The 15,625-nt window shown below is 46.5% G+C and overlaps 1 protein-coding gene across 5 annotated transcripts in view; it reads right to left on the bottom strand.

The window, feature by feature from the left end:
* arhgap32b (Rho GTPase activating protein 32b) overlaps positions 1–15,625 on the bottom strand; it is a 539,127-nt gene that overhangs the window by 152,578 nt on the left and 370,924 nt on the right. For all 5 annotated transcript variants that reach the window (XM_078530751.1, XM_078530768.1, XM_078530760.1 and 2 more), the window contains one exon: positions 3,582–3,674. In XM_078530751.1, coding sequence (XP_078386877.1) covers positions 3,582–3,674 — 93 coding nt within the window. The remainder of the gene's footprint in view (positions 1–3,581; positions 3,675–15,625) is intronic.

Raw genomic sequence — 15,625 nt, 5'->3', positions numbered from 1 at the left:
TCGAGTCTCCTACCACTATTGCTCTTCCCCTCTTTTTCCTCTCCCCCCCGTGCAGCTGAGCCACTCACAATGCCATGAGCGTGGCTGCACTCCCCAGAGGAACAGTCACTCTTACCATTTTCCAATACAAAAAAAACAGTTCTCGAGCGAGATGCACCCTGGGGATTCCCTGACTCCCTGCCTGACACCTTTCTGCTGACTGGTGGTCATCCATTCCCTCTCTGTCTGCACTTTCGTAAGTTGTGGGGTGACCACCTCTAAAAACGTGCTGTCTATGAAACTCTCAGCCTCGCGGATGCACCTTAGTGCCTCCAGCTGCCGCTCAAGCTTCGAAACTCGGAGCTCAAGTAACCGCAGCTGGTCAAGTAACCGCAGCTGGTCAAGTAACCGCAGCTGGTGGCACTTCCTGCATACGTGATCGGTCAGAGCGCAAGGTCTAGGACTTCCCACATGTTGCAGGCGGTGCATAACACAGGACTGAGATACCCTGCCATGCCTCTAGTTGAAAAAAAAACCCTTACTTTAAGTTAAATACAGTAAAAAAACCATTAAATTATTTATGTACATTAAATAAAAACTAGAACTCTTACCTTTCCTTAGCTTAATCTATTTTAAACTGGAGAAAAAGCACTTACCCACTACTCACCAATCAGTAAAAGCCTTTGTGCTGACGTCACTTTTTGAAGCTTCCCTGTACTCGTGCTGGTTCTGATCTCTCCGCCGCTCTCTCGCGCTGTCTTGTGATGTCACTCTTGTTATTTTCAACAAGAATTGACTGCAGGACACTCTTCCCAGACTGCTTCACTGCGATGCTGACTGCAGGACACTCTTCCCAGACTGCTTCACCGCAATGCTGACTGCAGGACACTCTTCCCAGACTGCTTCACCGCAATGCTGACGGTAAGACATTCTTCCCAGGCTGCTTCACTGCGATGCTGACTGCAGGACACTCTTCCCAGACTGTTTCACTGCAATGCTGACTACAGGGCACTCTTCCCAGTTGTGAAGAGGTAGGTGTTAAGTTGATGAGGATAAGCTCAGTTATGTTGGTTCTTCACTACCTGCCACAGATCCAGTAAGTCAACTTTTTTTTTAAATGTTATGTCCTCCAGGATTCGGCCAGCTCAGTCAGTAGTGGTACCCAGACTATTTTGGTGATAGGCATTGAAGTTTCCCACCCAGTGTACATTCTGTGCTCTTGCTACTCTTGGTGATTCTTCCAAGTGGTATTCAACATGGAGGAGTACTGATTCATCAGCTGAGGGAGGACAGTAGTGGCAATCAGCAGGAGGTTTCCTTGCCCATGTTTGACCTGATGTCCTGAGACCTAATGGGATCTGGAGACAATGTTGGCTTTTTCCAAACCATATACCACTGCGTCACGATCTCTGAATGTCTGTCCTGCCGTGGGTCAGAGCATAGCCAGGAATGGTGATGAAGGAGTCTGGAAGATTGGCTGAAAGGTATGGTTCTGTGAGTATGACGATGTCAGATTGTCACTTGACCAGTCTGTGGAACAGTTCTCCCAATTTTAGCATAAGTGCCCAGATGTTAGGAGGAGGACGCTGCAGGGTTGACAGGGCTGGACATGCCTTTGTTGTGTCTGATGCTTAGATTGATGTTGGACGGTCTGTGTGTTTGTATTTTTAATCTTTTTTGTAGTAGTTTTATACAACTGAGTACATTGCTAGGTCATTTCAGAGTGTGGTTAAGAATCAAGAATATTGTTGTAGATCTGGAGTCACATTTAGGCCAGACTGGTCAAGGATGGCAGATTTCCTTCCTTGAAGGACATGTGGCAGTTTTATGTGCACCATTACTGATACTAGCTTTTTGGTAAATTCCTGTTTTTACTTAATTAACTGAATTTAAATTCCCCAGTTGCCATGGTGGGTTTTGAACTCACATCCAGGGGTCATTAGTCCAGTCCTCTGGATTACTAGCCCAGTAACATAACCTCTACACCCTACCACTGGTGGCAGTGCAGCAGAGCCCAATGTCATCCTCACCTGAAGCCCGCAGATGACTGCAGACATTGCCTAGGAGGGGTCACTGGTTAGCAATTGGGAACGGGAATACTTGCCAACTTTCCCCTTCCTAAACTGAACACAGTGAGACCCAAGCACAAACAGGGATTAAATTAGTTGGGAAGATGCTGATATACCCTGCTCTGCTCTAGAGTTCTGAGGCTGACTTTAGTACTCCAACCACCAGGATGGAGTGGGGGAATCATCTAATGTAGCAGACACAGGAACAGCCTGGGGTTTCCTGCACCATCAGTGTGCTTTCACTGAATTAGTTTCTGATTTAGCCATGTATAAGCCATTGAATGGTCACCAGACACATTCTAAATAAGGAACATCCATCCTAAACTCATTGGAAAGTTACCATAGTTTACATTCTGGCAACACATGTCACCTGATCAGTGGTATTCTATTTTCAAGGGCAAACACGTGGACAGTATTGAAGGATAATAGTCACTGATGCGCTGGGACATGCAGTTTTCGCATCAGTATTCATAAAACAAATGGGTCAAGGCCACAAATACACATTGTCATTTTTCTGATGCTTCAAATATCAGAGGACACACTACCAAAATATCTGCCACTGAATTAATAACCCAGACTCAATTATTTACAGGAGATGTGAGCTAAATAGCTGCAGAACCAGAACAAGAGGGCGTAATCTTAGAATTAGGTTGTTCAGGGGTGATGTCAGGGAGCATTTCTTCACACAAAGGGTATGGAAATCTGGAAATCTCTCCCTTAAAAAGCTGTTGAGGCTGGGCATCAGCTGAAAATTTCAGAACTGAGATTGCTAGATTGTTAGGTAAGGATATCAAGGATTACAGAACCAAGGCAGGTATAGAAAGTTAAAATACTGATCGGATATGATCTAACTGAATGGTGGAATAGGCTCGAGGGCTGGCTGGCTTACTCCTGTTCTGATGTTCTTTCCTTCTTACAGCAGAGAAGACTAAAGGGAGATTTAATAGAGGTGTTCAAAGTCCTGAAACATTTTGATAAAGTGTCCAAGGAGAAAGTACTTCCACTGGCAGAAAGGTCAGTAACCAGATGTCACAGATCTGAGATAATTTGAAAAAAAGGAACCAGAAGCAAGATGAAAACATTTTTTTCCCCAGTGAGTTACGGTGTTCTGGAATGCACTGGGTGAAAGCAGATTCATCACAAACTTTTAAAAGAGAATTAGGCATACATACTTGAAAAGGAGATATCTGTATGGCTATGGGGAAAGGGATGTGGAATGTGATTTTTTGGAGACCTCTTTTGACGAGCTGGCAAAGGCATGATGGTCGAATGGCCATTTTCTGTACTCTCATTCTATAATTCAATAGGTATTAAGGGTTACAGAACCAAGGCTGGTAAATGGAGTAAAGATGTAAAGCATTCATGATCTAATCGAATGGTGAACAGGAATGAGAGACCTACTCCTATTCCTATGTATTCCATAATGATAGCTGTTATTAACAACAGAGTAATATGTAATGAACCTCTGTTTAGTGCTGCACTTTGTAATCCTTGCTGGCATTACAACATAGGGTGCAGAAGCAGAGTACATACCTCCATCCACGTGAGAGCAGGCCCACAGTTGATCTTGTTATCTGCTATGACAGTGAGTCGTGCCAGATACGCCATCAGCATCTGGGTAACGGCCTGTAAAAGAAAAACAATGACAGATTGTTAAAACAGACACCCCTGAAGCCAGCGAAGTGGGTAAAATGTTCCCAAGCACCAGCAAAATAGAGAGATGGTTAATTCCATCTTCCTGCTCTAACTTGCAAAGAGAGAGATGGTTAACTCCACGGAAAGCAAAATTTAGCAACTGGAAATATTAAAACAGCCCCTACGCTCTCTTAAACATTGGACTTAGCATAAAGGAATTTTCTGAAAGCTGTGTTGGATTGGACTTCCACATTCGTTGAACATAATTTGCTCTTTAACTATATTAGGACAGTCCCATCACGCAAAATGGAGAAAGAAAGGCTCAAAGGAACTAAATGACAGGAACAAAAGAGTTTGGATCAGAGCTGGGACAAGAACTGAATTACAGATACAGGTTGGAACAAAGAAAGAATTATGAGCATGGATCAAAGCTAGGACATGAATTACATGCATGGATGTAAACTTAAACAGGATTGCAGACACAGGTCAAAGGTAGAGCTGGAACTACATGAATTGACAGAGATATCAGAGTCAACTTGCTAACCAATCAGTGCCCTTTTCTCATGTAGTATAAATTGTTGTTCCTTTTGAAATTTGGATTTTTGTGTCTGTCCTAATGAGTGCAAGATGAAACGCTTAGACAGCATGTCTCTTTTTTCAGCAATACTCCAGATAGAGAGATGTGTAGTTAAAGAGAGGAATGGAGTTAGAGGAAGAAATGGAGCTAGAGGGAGATGGGGTAGACAGAGGGATGGGGTAGACATGGAAGGATTGCTTAAAATGAAAGATGGGGTTAGATACTCTCTTCCTAACAGCACTATGGGTGTACCTACACCACATGGACTGCAGCGGTTCAAGAAGGCAGCTCACCATCACCTTCTCAAGGGCAACTAGGGATGGGCAATAAATGCTAGCCCAGCTAGCGAAGCCCACAGTCTGTGAATGAATAGAAAAAAATATAAAGAGATTGGAGGTAGAGAGAGATTAAGGGGTAGATTTCTGGCCACAGATGATTTTGATGTGTAAATGGAGCCATGTGTGAGAATGTACTTGGTAAACAAAATAAAATCATTTTTCTCCATAATTTTGCTTTAGCAAAGCTAGGTATGCCGACTCCTGCAGAGCAACAGCAGGGGTGATACAATTGCCACAGTGAGTCTATACTCGGGGCAGAAATTTCCCCTCGTTTGTGGGGAGGGGGAGTGCGGGAGTGGGCGGGCACGCCTCCAGTTGGCACCGCGCTGCCATTTTACGTGGGTGGGCTAATTAAGGCCTGCCCAGCGTGGCGTCCGCCAGGAAGCACTATGCGGGTGGTGGGGTTCCCTCAGCCGGGAGTGCGCTTTTTCGCGCATGCGCACAAAAGAGTGCACAGATCTCCCTGAGGCTAAGTGCTGCCTCAGGGAGATTGGCTTGGAATTAAAATTTTTAATAGAAAATGATTTTTTTTTAAATTCCCTGATATGTCCCCTCATGTGAGTTGGGACATGCCCATAACTTATATTGAAAGATTTGATAAAAATCTAAATACCCTCATGAAACCTCATCCCGCGGTGGATAAGGTTTCATGCTTTTTCCGAAGCCCACCATGGCTCCCAGCCTGCCCACCAATTTTAAGGTTAATGACCTTAATTACTTTTTCAATGGCCTCAATGGACCGTTGATAGGTCGGCAGGCGTGCAGCTGACTAGGCTGTGCCCTCGCCGACCTGAAAATGGAAATTAAGCGGGGTGACGTCGGGAGTTCCACCCAACGTCATTCCGCATCATTTTACGCGTTGGCAAACGGGCCCCACACCCGCTCGCCGACCGGAAGATCCTGCCCTGGAAGTAGAAGGACATGCAAGGGTTCTTGCTACCAATCACTAGGCAGAGACTCGCCCACTTCTAAACATACGTTGATAAGACAATTGATCTGCACTCTGATCACAGAATCAAAGAATATAATGGCACTGAAGCCCACCATTTCCATGTCAGCTTAAAAAGGGCCATCCAGCTTAATCTCACCTTCCAGCTCTTGCTATGTAGCCATGTAGCTTTTGGCATGTCGAGCACATTTCCAAGTTTTTTTTTTAAGTGATGTGGGTTTCCCCTTCCAGTACCCTTCAGACTGAGTTCCAGGCCCCCCACTACTGGCTGGGTGAAAATATTTCTCCTCAACACATCTCTAATCCTGCTACCAATTACTTTAAATTTGTGCACCTGGATAATGATCTCTCTGCTGAAGGAAATAGGTCCATCATATCCTCTCTGTCAAGGTCCCTCATAATTTTATACATCTTAATTAAATCTTCCACAAACCTCCTCTATTCCAAAACAAACCAGCCCAGCCTATTCATTCTTCGCTCAAAGCTAAAATTCTCCTGCCCTGGCAACATTCTCATAAATCTGCTCGGCACCCTCTCTGGTGTGATCACATCCTTCCTGTAATGCAATAACCACAACTGTACGTAGTATTCCAACTGTGGCCTAGCTAGTGTCTTATACAGGTCCAATCCTAACTGCCCTGCTCTTATATTCTATAACTTGGCCAATAAGGAAATAATCCCGTAAGTCTTCATCTTCACCTGATCTGTCCAGCTGCCTTCAGGGGTTTTTGGACAAGCACTCAAAGGTTCCTTTACACTTCTCAGTATCCTACCATTTATTGTGTATTCCCTTGCCTTTTTGCCCTTCCCAGTTGCACTACCACATGGTTCTCCAGGTTTAATACCATTTGCCACCTGTCTGCTCACCTGACCAGTGCATGAAATCTTCCTGTAGTCTACAGCTTTCTTCCTCACTATCAATCACACAGTCAATTTTTCAATATCTTATTCGTACCACTGAGCCAATTTTGGATCCAACTTGCCGCTTTCCCTTGGATTCCATTAGCTTTTACATTTCTGACCAGTCTGCCATATGGAATCTTGTCAAAAGCCTTGCTAAAACCCATGTGATGGCCTCCCACAGCTGAACAGTCCACACAGCAAGATTCTCAGATGAATAATGGCCACTTGGATGATGTACCAGAGAGCATCGAGAGCCCAAGTAACTGGATCCCAGCAAGGAGAGGTGAACGTGGCAGGAGAAAAAATTCTTTTTGTAGCATTTGGCTCCAAACACACAGAAGTTAGTCTATATATTCCAGGAATTGGAGAGGATGCTGGCTCCGGCTTGTATCTGCTCCACAGCCAATTCCAAGCCTTGTGTCTTTGTGAATTATGGGGCAGATTTGGTTATGGCAGCACTTTGATCCTGTTCTGTGAGTGATTCACAGAAACTCATTCAACCTGACACATTACTGTGAAATTATTAGAACAGGCTGAAAAAAATAGGGAAGCAGGAACTAACAGAAACCTGAAAATAAAAGGAAAGGAATGACACAAATTGCATATCAGCACTTTACTTTCTGCCTAACCCCTCTGTTGGGGCTTCTGTCTTTTCCATAGTTCAGTTATCACCCTTTTAACTGCTCCTTGCACAGCCTGTTTGACAAGGCTGAGCAGTTAATTTTCTGTCCCTCCCCTTTATCTGAAGTTACATCCCATAACCCCATAGATTTGGATAGAGAACACATTGGCACTGTTCACTGGAGTACTTAAGGTACGGTTCGCTTCTCTATATTTCTATTTCGCATCCTATTTCCTGTCTCTGTAGTCGCTGAGTGAGACTACCCAGGCATATTCCCCCTCTCATTGTCCTTATCTATCTTAGGAGATGCTACAGCCTTTCTTCAGCACCAGCTGCTCAGTGCACCTCAGATGGGTGCAACATTTTACCTCCAAAGACTGAACTGCAGCTAAGCTACTACTGCCACATAAATAAGATATCACCTCACAGTCAATGGCATATTCAACCCCTTAGACAATACGTGATCATCACCTATGTCTTTTAATCTTCTACTTCAAAGAAATTTAATCCTGTAATCAGATAAGAAGGATTTTCATTAACCCTCAGGTCCATGAAAAGACACAGAAGCTTTAATGAAGAACAGTCAGGATTTATGCATCAATGAGACCTTGACTAGAAGTGTGTTACCTCTAGTCAACATTACTGGCCAGCCCCTCTATTTGTATCCCACTCTTCCCACCATTTGCTTTAATTTTGCATCTTTGCCTCTTTCAAAGACACAGGTGCAATGCACAGTACTGCAACTTAACCCAATGATTACAACTCAAGTACTCAAATGTTTGATTCCCAGTGATCTGATGAGCCCTGCGGAACTGCGTGAGAGGTTGTTTTCCATTAAGCAGCAGATTTTCTTACTTTTATAAAACCACTAGCGCTTTTCAAAAAAAAAACAGCCCTCAAATCAGCGGTGTATCAGACAGTGCCTCCCCTCACTCAGCCACACCTCAATACCTCAAAACTCTACTTTGGATGTCATTTTAAATCAAGGCCTGCTCCAGCAGTTCAGGTGAATATGAACCATGTCATGGCAATATTCATTCATAAGCAAGGAGTTCTCCTAGTGTCTTGGTCAAAACTCCCCCCTCAACCTACAATAGAGATATTAATAGAGATACTCATTTTCTGTTTATGAGGTCTGGCCGTATGTAAATTAGCTGCCAGATATTGCCATATTGCACAGTGATTACACAATATAAGTAATTCATTGCATACATGATAAGGCACGATAAGTTTTTTTTCTCTTTGACACTTGGGATCAGACTCTGGCTCCACCCTGCACCAAGTGTCATTTCCTCTGATCCCAACAGAGTTACATCCCGGCATCATGAGTGAAAACGTCAGACCACAGTAAGGAACAAAGTGATTATTAATGGTCGAGGAACACGTACACAAAATATAAGTATAAACAACGTTCTGAAATAAAGTGAGATGAATGGTTAGTATAAACATATATTGTCTGTACAGCATTCAAAACAAAATGGGGAAAACTGGAGGCAATCATTTGTAATGAGGAACCAGATATATTAGGGATAACTGAATTATGGCCACCCAAAGAACAGGAATTGCAATAAGCATTGCTTGATAGATGGGAGGGAAGCATGGTAGCCATACTAATTAGAGATAACAATGCCTTTGGGAAAAAGGAGCATAACTGTTATTAAGACAGGAGCAGATATTGATTGAGACAAAGAACAACAAAGTATCACACAAATCTACAGACCACTGAATAGTAGAAGTGCAGGAAGAAATATATAAGCATTTATGAACTGCGTTGAGGATATAGAACAAGGGGGATTTCAACAACTCAAATAAACTGGCAAGAGGTAAGTAAAAGAGAAAAATTCATGGAATTTTTCAAAATGTTCAGAAATCTTTTAACCTTGGAGAAGAGAAGGCTGAAAGGAGATTTGACAGAGGTACAGTAACTCCTCACTTTAAGTTGTTGCATTCCTGAAAATCACAACTTTAAGTGAAACAGCTTTAAGTGAATTATGGGATCCCACAGGATGTTAAAACTGGAGATAGGTTCCTTGGGCCAAATCTTGCCCAGAAAAACAAATGTACGAGTTGAAATACAGCACCGTAAATGTGTAGCACTGTGCATTCACAGCTGGAATAACTTGCAAAATGAAATAAATCATTGAGCTTCAGAGAAATACTGTATAAATTCACATCAGATAACAATAAATCACTGAAACAAACCGAATATCACAGCTTGTGTATCTCATCCACAGCACTCGAGAAAATAAGCTCAGCTTTTTGCTTGCTTTCCTCTCCTGCCTGTCAGCCTTCTGTCCCTCTCCCCTTTCCGACTCTGTGTCTGTCTGTTCTCTTTCTCTCTGTCTGTCTGTCTCTATCTCTCTTTCTCTCTGTCTGTCTCTATCTCTCTTTCTCTCTGTCTGCCTGTTCTCTCTCTCTCTCTGTCTGCCTGTTCTCTCTCTCTCTGTCTGCCTGTTCTCTCTCTCTGTCTGCCTGTTCTCTCTCTCTGTCTGCCTGTTCTCTCTCTCTCTCTCTCTGTCTGCCTGCTCTCTCTCTCTCTCTCTGTCTGCCTGCTCTCTCTCTCTCTCTGTCTGCCTGTTCTCTCTCTCTCTCTCTCTCTCTGTCTGCCTGTTCTCTCTCTCTCTCTCTCTCTCTGTCTGCCTGCTCTCTCTCTCTCTCTCTCTGTCTGCCTGTTCTCTCTCTCTCTGTCTGCCTGCTCTCTCTGTCTGCCTGCTCTCTCCCTCTCCCTCAGCCTCTGCTCTCTCTCCCTCAGCCTCTGCTCTCTCCCTCAGCCTCTGCTCTCTCTCCCTCAGCCTCTGCTCCCTCTCCCTCAGCCTCTGCTCCCTCTCCCTCAGCCTCTGCTCCCTCTCCCTCTGCTCCCTCTCCCTCAGCCTCTGCTCCCTCTCCCTCTGTCTCTGCTCCCTCTCCCTCTGTCTCTGCTCCCTCTCCCTCTGTCCCTGCTCCCTCTCCCTCAGCCTCTGCTCTCTCTCCCTCAGCCTCTGCTCTCTCTCCCTCAGCCTCTGCTCTCTCTCCCTCAGCCTCTGCTCTCTCTCCCTCAGCCTCTGCTCTCTCTCCCTCAGCCTCTGCTCTCTCTCCCTCTGCCTCTGCTCTCTCTCCCTCTGTCTCTGCTCTCTCTCCCTCTGTCTCTGCTCTCTCTCCCTCTGTCTCTGCTCTCTCTCCCTCTGTCTCTGCTCTCCCTCCCTCTGTCTCTACTCTCCCTCCCTCTGTCTCTGCTCTCCCTCCCTCTGTCTCTGCTCTCCCTCCCTCTGTCTCTTCTCTCCCTCTCTCTGTTCTCTCTCTGTCTGTCCTCTCTATATGTCCGTCTGCTCTCTCTCTTTCTCTCTCTCTCTGTTCACTGTCTGTTCTCTCTCTCTGTCCTCTGTCTGTTCTCTCTCTCTGTCCTCTGTCTGTTCTCTCTCTCTGTCCTGTCTGTTCTCTTTCTCTGTCCTCTGTCTGTTCTCTCTCTCTGTCCTCTGTCTGTTCTCTCTCTCTGTCCTCTGTCTGTTCTCTCTCTCTGTCCTCTGTCTGTTCTTTCTCTCTGTCCTCTGTCTGCTCTCTCTCTCTGTCCTCTGTCTGCTCTCTCTCTCTGTCCTCTGTCTGCTCTCTCTCTCTGTCCTCTGTCTGCTCTCTCTCTCTGTCCTCTGTCTGCTCTCTCTCTGTCGTCTGTCTGCTCTCTCGCTCTCCGTCTGTCTGCTCTCTCGCTCTCCGTCTGTCTGCTCTCTCGCTCTCCGTCTGTCTGCTCTCTCGCTCTCCGTCTGTCTGCTCTCTCGCTCTCCGTCTGTCTGCTCTCTCGCTCTCCGTCTGTCTGCTCTCTCGCTCTCCGTCTGTCTGCTCTCTCGCTCTCCGTCTGTCTGCTCTCTCGCTCTCCGTCTGTCTGCTCTCTCGCTCTCCGTCTGTCTGCTCTCTCGCTCTCCGTCTGTCTGCTCTCTCGCTCTCCATCTGTCTGCTCTCTCTTCTCTCTGTCTGTCTGTTCTCTCTCTTTCCATGTCTGTTGTTCTCTCTCTTTCCCGCTGTCTGTCTGTTCTCTCTCCCTCTCTCTGTCTATTCCCTCTGTCTGTTCTCTCTCTCTCTCTGCCTGATATCTCACTCTCTCTCTGTCTGTCATCTATCTGTTCCATCTCTCTGTTCTCTCTTTCCGTCTGTCTGTTCTCTTTCTCTCTGTCTGTCTGTTCTCTTTCTCTGTCTGACCTCTCTCTTTCTCTCTCTCTGTTTGTCCTCTCTCTTTCTCTCTCCGTCTGCCCGTTCTCTCTCTTTCCCTCCGTCTGCCCGTTCTCTCTCTTTCCCTCCGTCTGCCCGTTCTCTCTCTTTCCCTCCGTCTGCCCGTTCTCTCTCTTTCCCACCGTCTGCCCGTTCTCTCTCTTTCCCTCCGTCTGCCCGTTCTCTCTCTTTCCCTCCGTCTGCCCGTTCTCTCTCTTTCCCTCCGTCTACCCGTTCTCTCTCTTTCCCTCCGTCTGCCCGTTCTCTCTCTTTCCCTCCGTCTGCCCGTTCTCTCTCTTTCCCTCCGTCTGCCCGTTCTCTCTCTTTCCCTCCGTCTGCCCGTTCTCTCTCTTTCCCTCCGTCTGCCCGTTCCCTCTCTTTCCCTCCGTCTGCCCGATCCCTCTCTTTCCCTCCGTCTGCCCGTTCCCTCTCTTTCCCTCCGTCTGCCCGTTCTCTCTCTCCCTCTCCGCCTGTTCTCTCCGCCTGTTCTCTCTCTCCCTGTTCTCTCTCTCCCTGTTCTCTCTTTCTCTGTCTGTCTGTTCCCTCTCTTTTTCTCTGTTCAATCTATTTCTCTCTGTCTGTTCTCTCTCTCTCCCTCTGTTCACTGTCTGTTCTCTCTCTCTCTCTGTTCTCTCTGTCTGTTATCTGTCTGGTCCATCTCTCTCTGTTCTCTCTCTGTCTGTTCTCTCCCTTTCTCCCTGTCTGTTCTCTCCCTTTCTCCCTGTCTGTTCTCTCTCTTTCTCTCTGCCTGTTCTCCCTCTTTCTCTCAGTCTGCCTGATCTCCCTCTTTCTCTCAGTCTGCCTGTTCTCCCTCTTTCTCTCAGTCTGCCTGTTCTCCCTCTTTCTCTGTCTGCCTGTTCTCCCTCTCCCTGTTCTCTCTCTCCCTGTTCTCTCTCTCCCTGTTCTCTCTCTCCCTGTTCTCTCTCTCCCTGTTCTCTCTCTCCCTGTTCTCTCTCTCCCTGTTCTCTCTCCCTTTGTCTCGGCTCTCCCTCTGTCTCGGCTCTCTCTCCCTCTGTCTCGGCACTCTCTGCCTGCGTCGCGCTCTCGCTCGCTCTCTGCCTGCGTCGCGCTCTCGCTCGCTCTCTGCCTGCGTCGCGCTCTCGCTCGCTCTCTGCCTGCGTCGCGCTCTCGCTCGCTCTCTGCCTGCGTCGCGCTCTCGCTCGCTCTCTGCCTGCGTCGCGCTCTCGCTCGCTCTCTGCCTGCGTCGCGCTCTCGCTCGCTCTCTGCCTGCGTCGCGCTCTCGCTCGCTCTCTGCCTGCGTCGCGCTCTCGCTCGCTCTCTGCCTGCGTCGCGCTCTCGCTCTCTGCCTGCGTCGCGCTCTCGCTCTCTGCCTGCGCCGCGCTCTCGCTCGCTCTCTGCCTGCGTCGCGCTCTCGCTCGCTCTCTGCCTGCGTCGCGCTCTCGCTCGCTCTCTGCCTGCTTCGCTTGCTCTCTGCCTGCCTCTCTCTCTCTCTCTCTGTCTCAATGTCATAGAGGTCTACAGCACAGAAAACGGCCCTTCAGCCCATCAAGTCTGCACCGGTCAAACAAGTATCTAACCATTCTAATCCCATTTTCCAGCACTAGGCCCATAGCCTTGTATGCCATGGCATCACATGTGCACATCCAAATACTTCTTAAATGTTATGAGGGTTTCTGACTCTACCAGCCTTTCAGGCAGTGAGTTCCAGATTCCCACCACCCTCTGGGTGAAATAATTCTTCCTCACATACCCTCTAAACCTCCTGCCCCTGACCTTAAATCTATGCCCCCTGGATGTTGATCCCTTCACCAAGGGGAAAAGTTCCTTCCTGTCTACCCTATCTATGCCCTTCATAATTTATTGCACCTCATTTTCATGTTCCCCCTCAATCTCCTCTGCTCCAGGAAAAATAACCCCAGTCTATCCAATCTCTCCTCATAACTAAAACTCTCCAGCCCAGGCAACATCCTGGTAAATCTCCTCTGCCTTCTCTCTAGTGCCATCACATGCTTTCTATAATGTGGATTCCAGAACTGCATGCGATACCCTAGCTGTGGCCTAACCAGCATTTTATACAGTTCCAGCATAACCTCCCTGCTCTTATATTCTATGCCTCGGCTGATAAAGGCAAGTATCCCATATGCCCTCTTAACCACCTTATCTACCTGTCCCGCTACCTTAAGGGGTCGGTGGACATGCACACCAAGGTCCCTCTGATCCTTGGTACTTCCCAGGGTCCTATCATTCATCGTGTATTCCCATGCCTTGTTTGTCCTGCCCAAGTGCATCACCTCACACTTATCCGGATTAAATTTCATTTGCCACTGATCAGCCCATCTGACCAGCCCATCTATATCCTCCTGTAATCTAAGGCTATCCTCCTCACTATTTACCATCCCACCAATTTTCGTGTCATCCACGAACCTACAGATCAACCCTCCTACATTCAAGTCTAAATCGTTTATATATACGACAAACAGCAAGGGACCCAACAACGATCCCTGTGGAACCCCACTGGACACAGGCATCCAATCACAGAAAAAACACCCCTCGACCATCACCCTCTGCTTCCTGCCACTCAGCCAATTCTGGATCCAATTTGCCAAATTGCCTTGGATGTCATCGGCTCTTACCTTCATTATCAGTCTCCCATGCAGGACCTTGTCAAAAGCCTTACTGAAGTCCAAGTAGAGTGTGTCAAATGCATTGCCCTCCATCTCCCTCTCCCCTTTCCCACTCTGTCCATCTCCCTCTCCCCTTTCCCGCTCTGTCCGTCTCCCTCTCCACTTTCCTGCTCTGTCCGTCTCCCTCTCCCCTTTCCCACTCTGTTCATCTCCCTCTCCCCTTTCCCGCTTTGTCCGTCTCCCTCCTTTCCTGCTCTGACTCTGTCTCTCTCTCTCCAGAGCCTAGACCCCTTCCTGACAGTTTGGAGAGGCCGAGCCCCTGTCCCATGGGGTCGAAGAAAGAGCTGGTGAGGGCACTGCCTATGGAAGAGCCGGATGAGGTTCGTGGCAAGGGCCAGGGGGCGCGGAAAGAGCCCACAGGGGGCAGCAAATAGAGCCGGGGACTGGGTGCTGCAAATGCAGTCAGCGGCCCAGCTCCCTCCTGTACCCCCCACCACTCCTAGCCCGGGTTATTCCGGCTTCATCAGCGCCAGCAGCTTCCCATCCCTGTCCTATGCTCCTGCATCTGGATCTCAGACCTTGCTCTCTCCCCGTAGCCTGGGCCTCTGGTGACTGCAGTGGCATCTCCAGCGTGACAACATGGCAGAGGCCATCCCAAAGTTCAGTGTGGTGGGGAGTGCAGATGATGCAAAAATGAAAATGCCGTCATTGATCAAAAAAAAAGGCCCTAAAGTATAAACAACGGTAAAGCAAAACAACTTTAAACATGGTGACCTGTAGTGGGGACTTACTGTATTCGAAGTCATGAGGGATCTGGACAGAGTAGATAGGGAAAAATTGTTCCCACTTGTGAAAGGATCAATAATGAGAGGGCACAAATTTAAAATAATTGACAAAGAAAGCAAAAGCGAAATCAGAAAAGCAGCTTTTCAACTCAGAAGGTGGTTAAGGTATGGAATGCACTGCCTGAGTGTGTGGAGGAGACAGTTGATGCATTCAAAAAGGAATTAAACTGTTATCTAAAAGGGATGTGCAGGGTTACCAGGAGAAGGTGGAAGAATGGCACAAGGTGAATTTCTGATTCAGAGACCTAGTGCAGACATGATTAGCCTCCTTCTGTGCTGTAACAATTCTATGATTTAGTTGATAAAAAGCCCAAGGCAGGAATAACTGCCAGATCCAGTAATGTAAGTGAACCAGAGCAGATAAGTAAACGTAGGGGGAACATCTAGTCAACGGCAATCACAATATAATAAGGTTTAAAATAAGGATTCAGAGAGACAAATGTGAGGCATAGACCAAAGTAATAGATTGGAACTTAGCTAATTTTGAAGGGTTTGGTTGGAACTCAGGAAGACAAACAGAAAAAACAAAGACTAAGAGATGAAATAGCAGTGGGAAATAAAAAGGAGATAAATAGACTTCAGCAGAAATACATTCCTATAATAATCAAGAACTAGCGAATAATGAAACACCATGGATAAATAAAGTGATAAGGATAAAACTGAACCTAACAATACACTAAGTAACATTAATAACAAATGGAAAATCAGGATACATCACAGGATATTCAGATTCAACTCACAGATAATGACAGTTAAATTACGGATAGATTGAATAATTAGTTTGCCGGGTTAGAAATGGAAGATATAATTGATAAACTAGTTAAACCTGTAAGAAGGGTAAAGTCTCTGATCCAGATATATAGCATTGACACATATTGAAAGAAGTTAGTAAAGAGACAGTAGAGACACTATTGAACATAGATTTAAAAAATCATTGAAAAAAGGAA

This window comes from Cetorhinus maximus, chromosome 2 (assembly GCF_964194155.1).
Source record: "Cetorhinus maximus chromosome 2, sCetMax3.hap1.1, whole genome shotgun sequence".
Lineage (NCBI taxonomy): Eukaryota > Metazoa > Chordata > Chondrichthyes > Lamniformes > Cetorhinidae > Cetorhinus > Cetorhinus maximus.
This window is presented reverse-complemented; position numbering and strand designations above follow the sequence as displayed.